General features: G+C 49.5%; 1 protein-coding gene across 2 annotated transcripts in view; it reads left to right on the top strand.

Annotated features, from left to right (window-relative positions):
- The first annotated feature begins 10,504 nt into the window (after positions 1–10,504).
- The window catches only part of LOC113612505 (small integral membrane protein 10-like protein 2A), a 17,699-nt gene continuing 8,700 nt past the window's right edge, over positions 10,505–19,503 (top strand). The window contains exons 1-2 of one of the 2 annotated variants that reach the window (XM_027092444.1): positions 10,505–11,150; positions 12,740–16,999. In XM_027092444.1, coding sequence (XP_026948245.1) covers positions 10,573–10,806 — 234 coding nt within the window. In that variant the 5' untranslated portion in view covers positions 10,505–10,572 and the 3' untranslated portion in view covers positions 10,807–11,150; positions 12,740–16,999. Of the gene's footprint in view, positions 11,151–12,739; positions 17,000–19,503 lie in introns of those variants that run through there. The other variant, XM_027092445.1, reaches the window with a different exon arrangement.

Below are 19,503 nucleotides of genomic sequence, written 5' to 3'. Positions count from 1 at the left end.
GGTGACCTAAATGGGAAGGAAATCCAAAAAAGAGGGGATATATGTATACGTATAGCTGATTCACTTTGCTGTACAGCAGAAACTAACACAACATTGTAAAGCAACTATACTCCAATAAAAATTTAAAAAATAAATAAAAGCCAGAGAACCAGGAGCTCCAATGTTCAAGGGCAGGAAAGGGTGGACATCCCAGCTGAAGAAGAGAGCGAGGGAATTTGCCCTTCCTCTGCCTTTTTGTTCTATTCAGGCTCTCAACAGATTGGGCGATGCCCACCCACATCGGTGAGGGCGGAACTCTTTACTCAGTCACGGAATGAATGCACATCTCTTCTGAAAACACTCTCACAGACATGCCCAGAAATAATGTTTTACCAGCTATCTGGGAATCCTTTAGCCCAGTCAAGTTGGCACATAAAATTAACCGTCACAATGTTATTATTGATGACTTCAAAATTATTTATTATCACAGTTTTCATTATAATTCCTCTTTGACCCAAGAACTGTACAATATTGCTATTTTCCTCTTAATTTTTGGTTCTCCTGCCCTGTGATCGGAAAATGAGGTTCACTCTATTTCTACATTTAAAGTTCATTTAGGTTTTTTAAAAAGACACATATTTGACAAAATTTGCTAAGTATCCTAAAAACCCTAGAGAATCAGGATTCTATTTGGAAGGCACAAATTTAGAATACAGTCTTGGACCTCTAAATTACTTTAATGCCTTTGGCAATGCCCTTGGTGTGTGTGAAGAGGCAGTAACTTAGAGGAGATTGCCTTGCTCCCCGTTCGGCCCCCCTGCAATTTTGTACTCCCCATTCCCTTGGTAAGAGTTTTATTGGGTCCATTTTATGGATGTTATATGGCGATTCTTAACAGCTGAGCAGCTATCAAGGCTGGCCCTAAAAGCAGGAGGCTAAAAGACCTCGGAGAGACTTACCCTTTCCCAGCCAGGCTGAGAAAGCTCTCCCTCGGGATTCCACAGTGGTCTGTCCTGAAAGCAGCGAGAACCTACGATGGGCACTTTGAGGTTTTTGCAACAGTGGCCCTGCTGAATCAGCAGGGATTGTTTCCCAGTGTGCTGGCGAGGTTGTCTAGGGAACATACAGGTGAATCAGTGCCCAACTGGCTCACCATCAGGTGGGTGAACAGAGACATGAAGCTTTGCCCTCTTGCACCTGCATCACCATAACATTCTGAAAAGAAACCGTCTTAGGCACTTCCAGGAAACTGCATGCTCTTTCTTTCTGCAACCCTCTCTCATTTCTAGCCCAGTGTATAAACTGAACATTCTTAAAAAGAACCAAAGCTTACACTTAAGCCTTGGGCAGCTCCTGCTTCTTTTTGAGTCCTCTGTAACAGATATGGAACAGATGAGAAGATAGCTCATCTCTTAGTCTTTCTTCAGCATTAATAATCAGCTTAGTTCCCCATTTCTGGAAATTCAACTACTGGGATTGGGGGTGGGGGGGTTAAGTTCTCTCCTCACCAAAGTGATGTGTAAGTTAGTCACTATCTAGTCAAACAGGACTTCTCAAAGGACTAGCATGGCCTAGATTCACATTTTTTTAAGGATCAGAAGGTATTAAAATGTCATCTTTCCTCTGAGCGAGTGAAGCCCATCACAATCTCCAACATGATACACTGATTTTCAAGAACAAAATTTTATTTCCAAGGATTACCTGGAAACCTGATTCATATATTAGAGAACCAGTTTACATTCAAAATATATATAACTCCTGAGTCACTGAAGAATTCCTCTAGATATTTTTTAGAAATAAACGTTAGTAGTCCGGGTTGATTGTATGCAACCACTTACTGCTGCACTCAGAGTTTCCTTTCTACACAACAATGATGAGTCCGTCCGTGGTCTTCCCTCTCCTGGATACTCCTACTGCTGTCTTAACCTTTCACTGTGGCCTGCATTTTGAAGTGCTTAGTGCTAAAGGGAATGTTACCGAACTCAGGTTCGGCTGTTCACCACTTGAAAAGTCAATATTAAAGAGACAAGAGTTGGTTGGAAAGGAAATGTTGCTTTAATCAGGAAACCGGCTACCCAGGGAGAAGGTGGAATCCCAAAACCAACCCCAAAGACTCTGCTCAGTCATGAAAGTTTTTAAAGGGAAAAAGGGGAAATAATCTCAGTTAATCATTAAGGTAGAGGGTCAGATTCTTCGTCATTTTTCTGTTGTGTGCAGATCTGCTGACTCGTGATCTTCCTTTGGATGCTATCTTGTCCACGTGGTTCACCTGCAAATTTGCTAACGGGGAAATTAGGAGTAGAGGGTCAGTCATTCTTCAACTATTTAATTCTTCATTCTTACTCCTTAGAATCCAGGAAATGACTCAACACGTTAGGGAAGGCATGGTGTACATTCAGAAGAGCATAAGTCAGGAGTTAGGTTAAACGTTACCTAGTGATCTCATTTTTATAACTAAGGTCTGAGGGGAAACAGAGATAGACAAACAGAAAAGGGGCAAAAGAGCTGCTTACAGGAAGATTGTGCAGGATGAATAATATTCTGTACTTCACACCACACTTTATATCCCTTAAACCACTTGCTTCTTCATACTCCCTTTCAAAACACAATACCTTTCGGCTCAGTCTTACCAAAGCCCCTGCTCTGACTCCTACATACACTGACCCAGATTGGCTGCCCCTAGAGAAGTCAAAAGCATGAAATAGAGAAGCCGGACCACCCTTCTTCATGCAACTTCACGCTTATCCTTCAACTACTCCGGCTGCTGAAGAGCTATAGAAGTTAAAGAAATCTCCCTGTGTCGTGTGTGCAGCACCTTGCCTGAGAGCGATTAAGTCAAGCCAGGCTGCTTCCCCTGTCCAGCTCAGCAAGCTTCAGGTTCCATTCAGACCTCCTTCTTCACACACTGAACTCTGAACAATAGAATCTCCAAGCTTCCGGAATTCCCTGGCAATCCAGTGGTTAGGACTCTGCGCTTCCACTGCAGGGGTCACAGGTTCGATCCCTGGTTGGGGAACTAAGATCCCGCAAGCTGCGGGGCGCGGCCAGGAAAAGAAAGAAAAAAGAATCTCCAAGCTTTGGAGTCTGGTTTTCCACTTAGCATTATCTTAACTTTCCCACACCACTACATTCCGATTCACCTCTCTAAAGGCCACTGAGATTAAGAGCATCAGCTAGCTCTTGGATTAATATATATAGCTGTACCAAGACCCATATACAAGGGGAGAGGTCACCCACATTGGTAAAGGTGGGACTGAAAGTTCAATGCTATGTGATGCCAGGAAGCCTCTTAGTAGAAGTCATTTGGTCATAGTAAAGGTGCACGTCGCTACTAGATTTAGCTGCCTAACAGCTTTAATGTGGAGAAGTTGATTTACCCTCAAGAAAATGGCTCACTCTCCTTTCTTCTCTGCTAAAAGCCATTGGCTGTTGGTCGTCTGAACACAGCTGTAGTTTGACCTTCTTGGAGGGGCACCAGCTTTGCCTCAAAGGGGCGTTGTTTACCACTCTGCATTCCACTCTACAAAATGAATTGCAAAGTTTCCCCTTGTCCGCACCTTATAGTGTGATGACGTTGCTCCCCTAAGGAGCAAACAATACATGCTTTAAAGTGGACTTGTAGGATTTGAGTGTCTTTCTTTTGATTTGAAACTACATCAGTAGTTTGGTTCAGGGTTTGGTAGTTGTCCTGATCCCAAGCCTGTGCCATCTTTGTTATTGTTTTTTTCTTTAATTGTAGTATAGTTGCCTGTGCCATCTTTGTAACCTAACCTTTTCCTGCCTTTGAGGCAGCCCACGGGTATGTGCCCTCTTAGGCACTGAGGAATAGTAGGGGTTTAGCAGCCAGTCTGGAGACCTGATCTGGGAGAGAGCCAGGCATTCAGTTTCATCTACAAATGCCCATTAGGATTCAAAGTCGACCATCCTGAAAAAGGGTAAGGCCAGCATGAAGCTGGCCTTGGGATAAGTTCAAGTTAAAAATGAGATAAGTATAAGGGTGTTCAGTGGAGTAAGTTTAAGGTTTATTGGGAGACAATGAGAATGATGATAATACCTGGAACTGTTACTGGTCAGGAGACAAAAAAACATTAAGACAAAGATTCGAATAATGTTAATGTCGTGTGTGACAACAGCATAAAAATGACTGCTCGGGGTCCTGGCTCAGCGGGGAAGCGCGGTTGCACGTCAGAGCTGAGTGCGGCCGACACCGGGTTGCTGGGCAGTGGCGCGCCTCCCAAGGGGCAGTGGGTTCCTCATCTCCACACCCTCCCGTCCGTAATCAGTGACCAGGGCTACTGCAGAAATCACATCGCGGCAGGATAAATGAAGAAGGAAACGGGGAAGGGGCAAAGCATTGATTGCAAATGGCAAATGTCTTAATAATGAACAAATGTGGCAGGAAAAAAAAATAGAAGACAACTGACCATGGAAACAGTTGAATCCCAGCAGGATGGATCAGATTCTGTGTGACAGATTCTGTAACAGGTGTAACAGATTCTGTGGCAGAGTGAATCTGCTCATATGCAGACTCAGACTGGTCAAAATTCAATCCCTGGTTTAGCTCATGTTTCTGTAGCTGCGTCAGGCACCAGAAGAGGCTCCCCAGCTGTCACTCTAGTGTTGTCACCTTCTGGCCAAACGGTACATGCCCAGGGAATAATCAATGAGACACCACAGCCATCGGTTATTCAGTCACCACGAATACAAACTGTTCAGACAGCAGCGATTGCAGAGACAGATGTGTCTGCAGAATCAGAAGGTGTGATTGAATCTCGTAGAGGAATCCTTTCACGAAGACCCTTTATAGAAAAATACCGAATGAACTTTTCTCTGATGTGCCTAGTGTTCCCAAGATTGAGGAATAAAATGCAGAGGACCAAGGAATGTCCCCTAGCCTGACTACCATGGCAGTACCAACTACCATATATCAGACTAGCCAGCGCAATACAGTGTGTAAGATACAGTGTTAGGTTAGGCATCATTAATACCTAACCTGTGTATATAAAATTAAAAGTGAATGTTAAAGTGAGACATTTGCACTGGTAGCTGTCATATACTATTGAAAAGTAAAAAAAAAAATTATTACTGAATATAGAAGAAAACTGGGGGTAAAAATAAACAAGGGACAGTTTTTCCTATTTATATGTTATATCTACCCCTCATGAAAGTTTTCAACATGTTTTATGTTGTCTTTCTGATGCACGCAAACATGATAAGATGTAAATGTCTGTATTTCATTCTTGTTGGTTTTGTTACCAACAATTACATATCATACATACTAACCTAAAATAAGCACATTTGATTTCAAAATTATGTTTTAAATGTAATTCTGTTTTCACTACTTTCTACTGAGTTACTTTGTGCTGCACTTTTTTCCTAAAAGAGAATGGAAAAATGATCTACTTTTTAAAACTATAGCAATTGGACAGATCATTTTATTTTAAATGTTAAGCACCAAACAGATACAGTCACATTTACTTTTCAGATGACTTACATGAATTATATTAAGGTTCAGAGTGAGACAACAAGCATAAGTGACACCTGGAATAAAGTTAAGGTTCAGTATTTGGTAACAGGAATATAGATCTTCTATGGTTCAGCATGAAACAACACACATAAAGGGGACCGCTGGAATAAAGTTTAAGATTCAGGCTGAAACCACAAGCGCAAAGACAACTATTTGTTCAGTGTGAGACAAAAACAGGAAATTTTCACTGGGAAAAGGTTATGGTTCAGTGTGAAAAAACAATCCTGAAGATTGGATTGGAATCTTCAATCCTCATTCTGCTGGAATGAGGTCAAGGTTCACTAGGCAACGCAAGCAATTAGATGACTGCTCAAATAAGATCACGTTTCAGTTTGGTGCAGGAAGCATAACAATGAATGGCAGAATTTATTCTTCAGTGTGAGACCAAAAGCATCCAGCTGACTGCTGAATGAGGTGAGTTTGGTGTGCGACGAGAAAGAAGATCACCAGGGAAATAAGTATAAAGCTCAGTGTGCCACAGCATTCCTGAACATGACGCTGGAATTAGGTAAAGGCTTAGAGGATGACAAGCTGGAAGGTCACTGCAGCAATAGGATAACGTTCAGTGTGACACAACCACCACGAAAATGATGGATTATTGTTAAGGATAAGAGTGAGACAAGAGCGTGAAGATGACTCCTGGGAGAAGGTTAAAAGGCCCAGTGTGAGATGCAATCAGAACGATAAACACTGGACGAAGGTTATTCTTCAGTGTGGGACAAAATCTAGAAGATGAGTGCTGGAACAAACTTAGAGTCAATGGGAGAAAACAGGCCTGTTGCTGACTGCTAGAATTAAGGTACACGCGGTTCAGTGTGACCTGACAAACATGTTGGTGACTGCTTCAATAAAGGTTCAGGATGAGACCACCAACCTGAAAATGACTGTGGAAATATGGTTAGGATTGAAAGGGTGACCACTGGAATACAGATAAGGTTTACTGAAAAACATCAAGCATGAAGCTGACCACTGCTATTCCGTTACTGTTCAGTATGAGTCAACCAACGTGAAGATGACCACTGATATAAGGTTAAGGTTAAGTGTCAAATATTGTCAGAAACATGATTGCTTGAATGAGGTTAAGGTTGAGTGTGGGATGGCAAACGTGGTATGACTGCTGGAACCAACTCAAGATTCAGTATGAGACAAAATGCGTGAAGATGGCTGGTAGACTCACGTCTTGCTATGATGTGTGATCAAGCATTCAGTTGACTGCTGGAAGAAAGTTAAGGTTCACCAAGCCAACACAAACAAGATGAGTCGTGGAAAAGTTAAAGTTCAATGTGACACCAACAAACATTAGCACAGCCACTGGAATAAGATTAAGATTTAAAGAGTGTCAACAATGTAGAATATTACTGATGGAACAAGTTAAGGTTCAGTGTGACACAACTACCAAGAGGATGCCTGTTGGAATAAGGGCAACATTCAGGTGAGTTAAGAAGCATAAAACAACAAGGTCCTACTGTATAGCTCAGGGAACTATATTCCATATCTTGTGATAAACCATAATGGAAAAGAATATGAAAAAGAATGTATATATCTATAACTGAATCACTTTGCTATACAGTAGAAATTAACACAAAACATTGTAAATTAACTATACTTCAATTTAAAAAAAGATGCATGAAGGTGACTACTGGAATAAGTTTAAGTTTCAGCATATGTCTGACCACAAGCATGACGATGAATGCTGATAGAAGGCAATTATTCAGGGTTTCCCTGGTGGTGCAGTGGTTAAGAATCCGCCTGCCAACGCAGGGGACACGGGTTCGAGCCCTGGTCTGGGAAGATCCCACATGCCGCAGAGCAGCTAAGCCCATGAGCCTACAACTACTGAGCCTGCACTCTAGAGCCCGCGAGCCACAACTACTGAAGCCCACGCACCTAGCGCCCGTGCTCTGCAGCAAGAGAAGCCACTGCAATGAGAAGCCCGCGCACCGCATCGCACACTGCAACAAAGAGTAGACCCCGCTCACCGCAACTAGAGAAAGCCCGTGCGCAGCAACAAAGACCCAACGCAGCCATAAATAAATAAATTTATATTAAAAAAAAAAACAAAAAACAAACGGTTCAATTAGAACATGACAAAAGACATTTCACTAAAGAAGACATACAGATAGAAATAAGCACATAAAATGATTTTCACCATTATTAGCCATTAGAGAAATATAAATTAAACCACAATGAGATATCACTATACACCTATCAGAATGTCAAGAATAAAAAATAGTGATAATACCAAATGTTGATGAGTATGAAGAGAAACTGGATCTATTCACAAATTGCTGATGGGAATGTAAAATGCTACAGCCACGATGGAAAAGTTTAGCTGAGTCTTATGAAACTAAACACGCACTTACCATACAACCCAGCAATTGCACTCTTGGGCATTTATCCCAGATAAATAGAAATTTTTGTTCACACAGTAACCCGTGAACAAATATTCACAGCAGCGTTATTCCTAATAGCCAAAAACTGGAAACTCTGGTGTGCTTCCTGGGTAAGTGGTATACAAACTATGGTACAACCATCCCAAGGAATACTAACTCAGCAATAAAAGCAGTGAACTATCGACACGACATTCCCAGCAAATTGGATGACTCTCCAAAGAATGATGTTGAGTGACAAAGCCAATCCCCAAAGGTTACATACTGTATGAGTCCATTTGTATAACATTCTCAAAAAGACGAAATTATAGAAATAGACAACAGATTAGTGATTGCCAGGCATTAAGGAGGAAGGGCAGGAAGGAAGTGGGTGTGGCCAAAAAAGGGCAACACAAGGGATCCTGACAGTTATGAAACTGTTCTATATCTTGAGTATGATGGTGGATGCATGAATCCACACGTGATAAAATTGCATAGAACTAAACACACACACACACACACACACACACACAAAGTAAACTGGGGGAATCTGAACAAGATAGATAGATTTGTGTCAATATCCTGATTTTGATATTGTACAGTACTGCAGTTTTGAAAGATGCTACCACTGTGGAAAACTGGGTAAAATGTACATGGGACCTCTCTATTTTTTCTTGCAATTGTATGTAAATCTACAATTATCTCAAAAGAAAAGCTTTAATTAAAAAATCAATTGCAGTTCTATATACTAACAATGAACATGTGGAAACCAAAATTAAACACACAGTACCACTTACAGCCACTCTAAAGGAAATGAGATAGATGTAACTCTAACAAAATATCTACAGGGTTGCTGAGTAAGTACAAAGAGGTAGCCCAAAGCAGTTCTTTTGTGGTGATGGAATATTTTTGTATCTTGATTGTAGTAGTGGTTACATGAATCCTGACATGGGATAAAATTGCTAGAGCTATACATGCACACACACACACACACACACACACACACACACACATTAATGCAGGTTAGAAAAATGGTGAAAACTGAATTAGGCCTGTAGTCTAGTCAAGAGTAATATACCAGTGTCAGTTTCCTGGTTTTGATATTATACTCTGTGTATAGAAAATGCCACCATTGGGGAAGCTGGGTGAAAGGCACAATGTCTTTTTTGTTCTATTTGTGCAACTTCCTGTGAGTCTATAATTATTTCAAAATAAAATGTTAAAAATAAATGAGATGAGGCCAAGGAGAGGTTTCAGAAATGATTGGAGGGAACAGGTTCTGCAAATGAATGACGCTGGATCCAGTCTGGAACAAAGGGTTTCTATAAAGCATAAGTCTATATTCCTGTGCCCCTTCTTTTTCAAATACTTTTTATTGCATTATACAAGTAATACTTATAGATATACATATGGATATACATACATATACATGGAGAATAAAAAGTATGTCCTCCTTCCTACTGCCTTAACCAGAGTAAACAATGTTCCGTAATTTGATATATATCTGCCCTGGTGTTTTTTATGCATTCATATCCATGCATGGTTATATTGTTGATAAAATCATGATGCAATCCAATAACCTAGTGCCTCTCAAACTTACTTTTCTTCCTTGATCATGCAGGTAGACATTTGCTCAGTGTATATGAATCTGCTGGGTTCCTTAAACACTTATACAGAGGCTACAGAGATATTCAGTGTGATGGTGAACAGGCATTTTGAGAGGGACTATTAAGGTATTAATTTAGGCCAGCCCTCCTTGTGAAAATTGGGATGAGGTCTTCGTGAATCAGCTTCATGCAGACAGCTTTTTAGAAGTCCTGACTATAATGAAGCATGCGCATTTCAATAGTCTTGAAAACGTGACGGAGTTTGGATTGGATGTGGTTTAGAAAAAGATTAGACGAAACCACGAAAAGGCTTTAAAGCCCAACAGCAAGAAAAAGGCAATGAATGAGAGCAGATTAATACCTGAGAGGACCTTGTACGGTATCCAGGGCAAAGATAGACTAAGAGGAGTGCTTAGAAATCACTACGGAGTGAAAGGTAAGGAAAACGAGGCAATGGAGCAATTCACGAATAAAGAAATACACATGACCAGCCAATATACCCGAAAGGAAAAACATGCGCGTGTGGGTTTGGTGAAACTCCATAGTGCAGAGTTACCATAAACATGTGAATTCTTAGAAAAGTACAGTGGGTTGGCTGGCCCGGTTTTCTGTGGAGACAGGGAGGGAGAGGAGATGGTGTAAACGGGGCAGAGGGTTCAGGGTGGGCCTTCTGTGCAGAATCAGCCCAGCGGTCCAGACCCTCACGGCCTCTACTCCTCTGCTCTAGCGCATTCTGCAAAAGGATCCCAGGGCAGCAGCGCCTTACAACGCGCTCTGGCCCTCTGGCCCTGTTCTTGGGAGTCGGGGAGGAGGCGGGGCTTCCCGGCGGGCGTGTCCCGTGGGTGGGGCTGAGTCCGCGGCGGCCAATCTGTAGCCCCAGAAAAGGGCACGGCCACGCTAGGGGCGGGGTTAAGCTGGCGGCCGCCACTCAGGGAGCAGGCGAGGGGGTGGAGCTGTCTGTGGCGGAGGCTGCTGCTGCCTCGGGAGACGGCGGAGCGGGCGGGGCGGGCTGTCGCCTCCAGGCCTCACGTCCACCTGCCCACCCGCTCCCACTGCGGTCAGTCGGCGGGGTGTGCGCCGGGCCGAACCCATGGCGGCGTCGGCGGCCCTGTCTGCGGCGGCGGCGGCTGCCATGTCGGGCCTGGCGGTGCGGCTGTCTCGCTCGGCTGCGGCCCGCGGCTCGTACGGCGCCTTCTGCAAGGGGCTCACGCGCACGCTGATCACCTTCTTCGACCTGGCCTGGCGGCTGCGCATGAACTTCCCCTACTTCTACATCGTGGCCTCGGTGATGCTCAACGTCCGCCTGCAGGTGCGGATCGAGTGAGCGCCCGCAACCACCGCGCGGCCGCGACGGCAGGGGCGCCGGCATGAAGCTCCGCGGGACCCAGGGCCGCCGGGACGCGGCGGGGGAAGGAGAAGGGGCGGCCCGGGCCCCCGGACCCTAGACCTCGGCGGAGGTCACGGCCACCGAGCCCCAAGCCCCGGCTCTGGTCACCCACGTCGCGGCCGGTGACGAACTGCACAGAAACTCGCGAAACGGGCCCTTTCCATCGAACTCGAGAAAATTACTTGAGTGCGGCCGACCTGTTGCCTCACCTTGGGCGAAGTGGGGAGCAGAAGGAAGAAATTCTGCAGCAGGAACGTGAATGACTGGCCCTGACCAAAGAGGTAGGAGGCCAGAGGTTGGACTTCGGGCTGGAGGGAGGCGGTTGCCATGACATGTAGATGTCCAGGCCCCTCGGTGGTTTGGGGGAGACGTGGAAGGCGCCCGAGAAAGCCAGCCCGGAAAGCTGCCCTGCCGAGCCGCGAGCAGGCAAGGCAGGGCGGGCGCATGCCCTCCGGAGTCCCTTGTCATATTTCCAAGATGGGGGTGAGAGGCGGCGGCCTTGGCATCTTGGAGGGTCAGCCCATCACCTCCCGGCCATGGCCCCAGTGGTGTCACCTGAACACGGGGGAGTGGAGGGAAATGGGCTCAGGGAGGCCCAGGGGAGGCCCAGGGAAGGCCCTAGAGGAGAAAAGATGCTGCTACCCTTGTCCTCTACACGCTGGGGGGCAGCCTGGAAGGGTGGCTGTGTTCTTGGCCAAAGCCCAGGTCTGTTTCTCAGCGCTTTGCAAACCGGCCCCCTGCCTGGTCTCTGCGGCCGGGGGACTGCTCTCTGCCTGCTGCTGCTGGCCCTGTTGCTCCCCTCTCCGCTCTCCTGGGGCATCCTCCAAAGCTCCGCATCTGCGGCCACGGAAGAGCAGGAAAGGTGCATTCCTCCCCGGCCCTCCCGCCATCTCAGCCACGCTCCCTCCAGCTCCTCCCCGTGCCCTCCCGGTGTCACAGCCCTGGATGGCCTCCAGCAGCCCCCGTGTCCCAGAGGATTTGGGAAAGTGGGGATCTCCTTGAGCGGAGGGCAGCTCTCAGGCTGGGGTGGAGGGGAGATGGAGAAGGGGCTTGTAGAAGAGGTGACACTTGGCGAGACAGGGACCTCTCTGGGTGGGGAGGCAGCTCTCAAGTCCCCATCTCTTTCTTTGTCTCAGGAACTGGTGTTATAGGGAGTGACCTGCTCCTTCTCTGGTCTTGTCAAGAGAGTGCCTAACCCTAACCCTGACCCTGACCCTAGAGCTGCCTGGGGAGCAGCCTAGAGAAGGGCCTGACCCACGAGGACAGGAAGGGACCAGGCAGAGACCCCGAGGGGTGGGGTGGCCCAGTGGTCCGGTTCTGGCATGGGGAAGGAAGGACAGACCTAGCGACACTCTGCGGGAGCTCTGTCCTCCCCACCTACTGGGGCTCTGGGAGGGGAGCGCTTTGCCCTTATCACACAGGTAAGAAGTGGTGGAGCCGGATCTGCCTCTGGGCCTGCACTCTCCCACCTTCTTCTGGAAGACCTAGAACCGTGGGATGGGGGAAGGGAGCAGAGGCTCCCAGGGGACCTAGAGACAGAGGGGCCCATGGTAGGGAAAGTGGAGTGTATGGAAAGTCACAGGGAAGACTGGGGGACAGTCTGAGCTGAGATGGGCACGGGAGAGATGAGTCCCAGCACCCCCGGGGAGCAAGGTCCTCACCCACAGAGCCGGACCTCCCCACCCTGCCGCAAATCCCACCCAAGGCTGGACCAAGGGCTCTTCAGTGTTGAGTGGCACAACCCTCTGAGTTTGGGTGGCGGGACGGGAGGGTGGGTGGCTCCTGGGGACCGTGTCACCAGGAGGGGAAGGGACAGTGGTGGGTGGGGTGGGGCTGAGACCCACGCCTGACCCCATGTCTCTGTCCCCAGGCTGGCCCCTGGGCCCAGCATCGCACGGGAGAGTCTCCTCTGGATGGGCCTGCATTGGTCCTGGAGGCCTTGGCTGCGCTGCTGACTGACGCCCCAGGAGCGGTGCAGAGGGGAGGCAGGACAGACCCCGGCCCTCACCCCGCACCGCTCCCACGTCTGCTCGGGCGGTGGTTGCTCATGGTCGATGCACTCAGAGTTCCTGGGGCTGAGCACCCCAGCAGCCTGGTTGCCCCCAGGACAGAGCGGCCGAGCCTCACACCATGTGCCCTCCTCAGCTGCCCAGCTGGAGCCCGGGTCCCAGGTGAGGATCTCTGCCTGCCTCACCCCGGGGCCGGAGGCTGCACCGCGGCCACCACGTGCCCCCCACAGATGCCCACCGACGGGGCCTGATGGCTTCCTTCCTTGTGCCAAGTCACCCGGGAGCCCTGGTCCTGGTGGCCCTCCTCCAGCCCAACTGTGCCCACCCAGGGCCACTTCTGGGAGGCTGCCAGCCTGCGGACTGCATCCCCGGAGCTCTGGGGACAGCCTCTGAGAGACTGTGCCGCGGGGCTGCACGGGAGGAGAGCAGCAGAGGACGAGGGGCCTCCTTGGGGCTGATTCGCAGACGTGCCCCTTTCAAGCCCAGCTCTCACCCTCCGGGTGGCTCGATCCCCAGCTCCAGCCTCTTGCTGGGCCAGCCTGAGAGGGCCTGAGAATGGCACAGGGGAGGCTCTTCGCTGACCGCGTGGGTGCCCGTGTGTGAGTGCGCATGTATGAGTGTGTGCGGGTGTGCGGGTGTGAGCGCGTGTGAGTGAACGTGCGGGTGTGAGCGTGTGTGTGAGTGCTTGTGCACACACACGAGTGGCTGTGCGTTGCAGCGGGCGCGGAGCTGTTGAGCAGAGTGAGCTGTGCAGGGTGCCCCAGCCGGAGCTGCCTGGGGCTGCTTCCCAACAGGGAGAATGCGCGCTGGAGGCCCAGGGGCCCGGGCTCAGAGACCCCCTCCCACCCATCGTGGGAGGGGCACGGCGGTGGCCCTGGCTGGGGCTGTCTGCGCTCTGAGGGGCTGGCCGTGGGAGGGGCTGGGGACGCGTCCTTAGCATGCGCTCCTGCCGCGGCTGTTCTTACGGTTCTGGCCCTGAGTCCTTAGCTGCTTCCGCTTCCCCACCTCTTCCTCGTCTCCCGCGCTGGGCCCTTGCTGCTTGACGGGCTCGCAGAGCACTTTATTTATTTGCCGTCTGTTTCTCAGGCAGTGGAGCTTTTATAATATCAGACACCAACTTGAATAAGACAACTTCCCCTTTCCTGTGTGTGATGTACTCTGCACCGGGCACAGCGTCTGGTCAGAGAAATGTTCTTGTTTCGGGTGTTGTCAAATCTTGTTGTCTGTCTCAGTTAAGAAGAAAGTCCTTTGAGTTCAATCAAATAAAACCTGGAGGCCTCCTGTTTCTGCCGCCTCGGAGGGGAGAGGGGCGGCGAGCTCACCCCACTCTGGTGGCCCGGAGCTGGGGGAGGGGAGCACCGCGAGGGCTCTAAGGGGGCGGGGCTGAGGGCGGGGCTGGTGCCGGGTCAGAAGATGAGGCGAGACCCGAGCTGAGCCGGACCACTGCTCCCGTGAGGGGAAGGCAGCAGCACAGGCCTGGCCCAACAGGTGGCACTTTGTCCTATTCACAAACTTTATTTGAATCAACTAACGCCTAGGCCTTTTCTTCATCTTAGAGGCTGGTGTTAGAAGGCGCGTAATTCAGCTGAACCCCGAGGGTGGGCTGCGGTAGGCGAGGTGGAATGGACTGTCTGCAGATCATTTTGTGTCCCCGAAGGCCCTTCCGCAGCCGCAGGTGGCAGGGTCTCCATCACCTCCCAGCTGGCCAGGTGGTGCCTGAGTTTCAGAGAAGATCAACCTCTGGGACTGGAAACCTGCCTCCCTTACTCCCACCTTAGACGCAAGCTGTCCCGGCAGAGAAGCCGGGGCGGGGGCTCTGAGGCTGCTGCAGGGGGAGGGTGGGCCGAGGACAGAGGGCTGGGGAGGGACGCCTGCAGGGGAGGGCAGCACCCGCCTCGGAGGAATGCAGGCCCATAGGACCCAGGAGAGGGGTGTCCTGAGGACTCGGGGTGTGGTCACACGAGGAGCGCAGCCTGGGGTAAGACACCTGTCGCCAAGAGCTCCGCAGGGGTCAGAGCAACTTGACAAGAGGGCCTCTTCCAGCATCCGCCACCCTAGGAGGGAGGGGTAGACTCCAGTCCCGGCCAGAGCCCCGAGCTTCCCGTCCCTTGGTCCAGATGGTCCTGTTCAGTCCCTGATGGTTCTGCACCCACTTCAGGGACCAGGTAGCCTGGCACAGCCAGATGGGAGAGAGGATCCAGCACCCAGGGCCCAAGGGACCGTGATGAGGGAGGACCGTATTCCCCCGCGAGGGAGGCAGGCAGGCTGGTGCATCACACTCTGGTTAAGAGGGGCGCCTAGGAGACCAGAGACCTGCGCGCTGAGCCCAGCTCTTCCACTGACCACAGCGGAGCCCCAGGCCAGCCACGGGCACTCGTGCATTTTCAGAAAGGAGCCTTCAGGGTGCTGTGGGCCTTCAGTGTGAGGCTGTCTCTTCAACAAATGGCCCCAGGTCTCAGCCAGAGCAGCCCTGTCACCATGAGGAAAGGAAACGAACTGGCAGGTGATGAGAGCCTGCCGAGCTCCAGGCACCATGCCTTAACCTCATTATCCCCATGGCCACCTTCTGGAGGAGGTCACCACTAGGATGTCACTGAGGTTGAACCTCGAGCTGGCCTCAGGCCGCCGGAGGCTCCTCACCCTTCCCCACTCCTTGGGATGCACGTGCTGCCCACTGTTCCCACAGCCAGAGCCCTTTTGAGGACGTAGCCTTGAGAGAGTAAGGCGTCTCTGGGACTATCTGGACTGAATATGTGACTGAATTCCATTAAGACCTCTGTACAAACTTTTAAGATTCTGCCAGGTGGGTGGGGAGATCTGCTTGTCTTGTGGCCTCAAGACAAGCCTCATCTGTAAGTTCACTTGCTTAGTAACCGTGCCCCCTTCCCAGTCTGGAGTGGTCTGCTGCTTTCTAGGTCTCTCCTTGCCTTCTGTGTACAGGACCAGTTTGCAAACCAGCACCACGGTTATCCCCATTTTTCGGAGAAACTGAGTCTCGGAGCCCAGTCTGAACTAGAAGCCCAAGCAGAAGCTGCTTTCCTGAGGCCCCAGTGCCTCCTGGAGGGTCAGGGAATTAGGCTGGAGGGGTGGTGCAAGGACACAGTTTGAAGGCGACCCTGGTCTTTCTGGGTAGGGGCCAGGGGACAGATAAGGAACCCAGGGCTTGGGGGCGGAGCTGGGAGCCTTAGCAACGTGGAGCTCCCCATTGGAGCAGCTGGGGCCATGCTGAGCTGGGGCCACGCTGAGGTGGGGCCACCTGTCTTCTTGCGAACCTCCCACCTCTGCAGACTGACTGGGATCCAAGCAACTGAGTCAGGGGAGGGCGAAAGAGCAGCTGAGAGGGCAGTTCCAGGAGGGCCAGTCAGACCCCAATACAGTCAGAACACGAGAGAGAGACGGCATACAGAGTCCCAGCCCATCCCACCCCGAGGGAAACTGCCCAGTTTCGGATGAATTTTCACTTTGTGTGCATGTCCTTTATATATGTAAAATTAGGAACATATGACTTTTTTCACTTTATGACATAAACACTTCCTGCTCATCTTCCTGTGTGATGAAGTACGCTTCTGCTTCCAAAGCCACAGAGTATCTCTGGTATGAAGCTCTCATCATGTATTTCGCACTGCCTCTTGCTTGTTTTCCTTTGTTGTTGTTTGTTTGGGGGGTTGAGTTTGAGGTTGTTGTTGGCTTTGGTTTGCTTTTGTGGTTTTTATTGGGTTTTACCGATGACGCGGTGACAGGTGTCCTTGTGGATAAATGCTGTGCTGCAGTCATGGTCGATCTCTTACCATACACTCCTGCACGTGGGCCGCAGGGTAGGCACGCCTCAGGGGTTTGACACCCTCCAGAGCAGCGGTGCCACGTTACTGTGCTCATGCCACTCAGGAGTGACACTGTTGTCAGACGAGGGTGGCAATTGTGGGTCACAACACGTTTCAAAATCTGTTACTGCCTTTCCTGCCTCAAGCTGGGTGCATTTCTCTCTCCTCAAGATCAGTGTAATCTTTCATTTAACTCATCATTTCCCTCAAACTCTTCCTTTCCCATCATCCCCAGTTCACGGCTAGAATTAAATCCACTCTCCAGTTGTCCTGGGATAAAGTCGTGGTTCCTTTCTTTCTGCTCCTCACCTTTGCCTGCAGCGAAGTCTCAAGACAGGTTTTGAATCTCTCAATTGGATAAGCCAAATTGTTTATTTTGATATTTTATTTTGCATGCCTTTCAATACATATCAAGATTAAAATTTTTCATATGTCCGTTGGCCATTTGTAGTTTTCTTTTAAATTGTAGGGAGTAATTTTTTTATTGAGATATAATTGACGTATAAATTGTGTACCTTTAAGGTGTACACATGTTGGTTTGGTACATTTATATATTGCAATTTGATTACCACCAATAGTGTTAGCTCACACCTCCATCACATCACATAATTATCATTTCTTTTTTGTAGTCTGAATCATTAAGATCTAGTCTCTTAGCAACTTTGAAGTTTATAATACAATATTGTTGACTATAATCGCTATGCTGTGCATTAGATCTCCAGAACTTATTCATCTACTTGTTGCAAGTGTGTATCCTTAAATAACTGATCCCTGATCTTCCCGCCTCCCAGCCCCTGCTAACCATCATTCGACTCTCTGTTTGGCTTTCTTGGATTCTACATAATGTAACATCATATAGTATTTGTCTTTTTCTGTTGTTCTTGTCTCACTTAGCATAATGCCCTCAAGGTCCATCCATGTTGTCACAATTGGAAGGACTTCCTTCTTTTTCCACTACTGAATAATATTCCTTTGTGTGTGTGTGTGTGTGTGTGTGTGTATCTCACATCTTCTTTATCCATTCATCCACTGATGGATAATTAACCTTTTTTATTTTTAAATGGCCACACCACGTGGCTTGTGGGATCTCACTTCCCCAACCAGGGATTGAACCCGGGCCATGGTAGTGAAAGCCCAGTATGCTAACCACTAGGCCACCAGCGAACTCCCCACTGATGGATACTTAGATTGTTTCCATATCTTGGCTATTGTGTATAGTGTTGCAATAAACATGGGAGTTCAGATATCTTTTTGATATCCTGTTTTCATTTCCTTTAATTATATACCCGGAAGTGGAATTGCTGGACCATATGGCAGTTCTGTTTTTAAAACCTAGAACCTAGGGACATGGAGTTGTCCTGGTGCTGAGGCCAGCCTGCCTGTGGTTCAGGGTGAAGTCGGGTGCTCACTTCCCTCTCCTGCCAGGGCACAGACAAGTACTCAACAAACAGTAGAATTAATGCAATCAGCACGGACGCCACCTTCCCCAGCAAACTTTCTCAGTTTAATGGATTCCCACCAACAAAATGACACTTTCTCAGTGTCCCCCAAGTCATCCCTTCAGTGCCAGACTCTGGGGCAGGTTTTTAGGGCACAAAGGTGAGCAAGTTCAACGTGGCCCCTGCCCTCCGACCGGGGACAGATCCATGGTTCTTCCACTTGGCTTCAAATACACAGGCGTTTGTGAAAAAAAACCAAATTCACCCTTAGCTCGGGGTGATGCACCGTAGGGGAAATCTGGAAAGGCATCTGCTGCAGGAGCAGCTGGGGAAGTGCAGGGCCGGGAAGCGCCCCCGTGGGCCTTCTCTGCCCCCGTCTTGCCCCCTTGGGATCAATGCACACAAGACGGAGCCGCCTCTGCCGCCCAGACCAGGGGTGAGGGAGCCCCTCTGGCGAGGGTGCTGTGGGGGGACAAGGGGACTGAGAGGTACCTGGTGGGAGCCCTGGCTGGCCGGGGCACGCCCCCTCCGCGGGGTCCCCCTCCTCCGGAAGACGGGCACCGCCCTGGTCAGAGGCCTGAGCGTGGTCACCGCAGCCTGGGCACGCGCCACACGAGATGATGCACGAGGCTGACGCCGCTGCCTCGCGGATGCCCCCTGGTCACAGCGACCTCTCAGGGCCTGAGCCTCCTGCTGTCTGTCCTCAGCCTCGGTGCCCCCAGGGAACCCTGCTGCCACCCTAGGAGGTGACACGGGCCCCATGCTCCAGTCCCTGGGTGCGCAATGTGCAGGGCCCACCTCCGTGGCCGTCCAGCCAATGAGGGTGCAGCGGGTGGGCTCCTGTGGCCGCTAAGAGGAGGTGGGCGGGGACATCCTGGCTCCTCCCATCATTGGTGAGGGTGCCAATTTGGTGGCCATAGGGAAATGGGCTGGGGTCTATGCCCTGTGTGTGCTTCAGGGGGATGAGGGGCTCCTCTGTGGGGTCCTTGGGAGGATGGGAGACTGGCATGGAAGGTGTGGCTTTTTGATCAGAGATACAGCCCTAGAAGAAGCTGGGGGATCTGCACCCTCCTCACTATGATTCTTTTTTTCTGCTTCATGGATCACATCCTCTGTGAATGGGAAGTAGGGAGACCAGGAAAGGCCTGGTCCAAACACCCTAGACATACATACCATGACCAAGTGGCATTTATCCCAGGGACGCAAAGTTGGTTTAACATCAGAAAACTAATTAATGTTATACTCCGTATTAATAGAACAAAGGGGTAACACATGATCATTGAAATAGGTTTAAAAAATGGATTTGATGAAATCCAACACCCATTCATGATTTTTTAAAAAATATTTATTTATTTATTTAGGCTG

This window comes from Aethalodelphis obliquidens, unplaced genomic scaffold, assembly GCF_003676395.1.
Source record: "Aethalodelphis obliquidens isolate GAN/ISIS:26980383/991018 unplaced genomic scaffold, ASM367639v1 scaffold78, whole genome shotgun sequence".
In the NCBI taxonomy this organism is placed as follows: Eukaryota; Metazoa; Chordata; class Mammalia; order Artiodactyla; family Delphinidae; genus Aethalodelphis; species Aethalodelphis obliquidens.
This window is presented reverse-complemented; position numbering and strand designations above follow the sequence as displayed.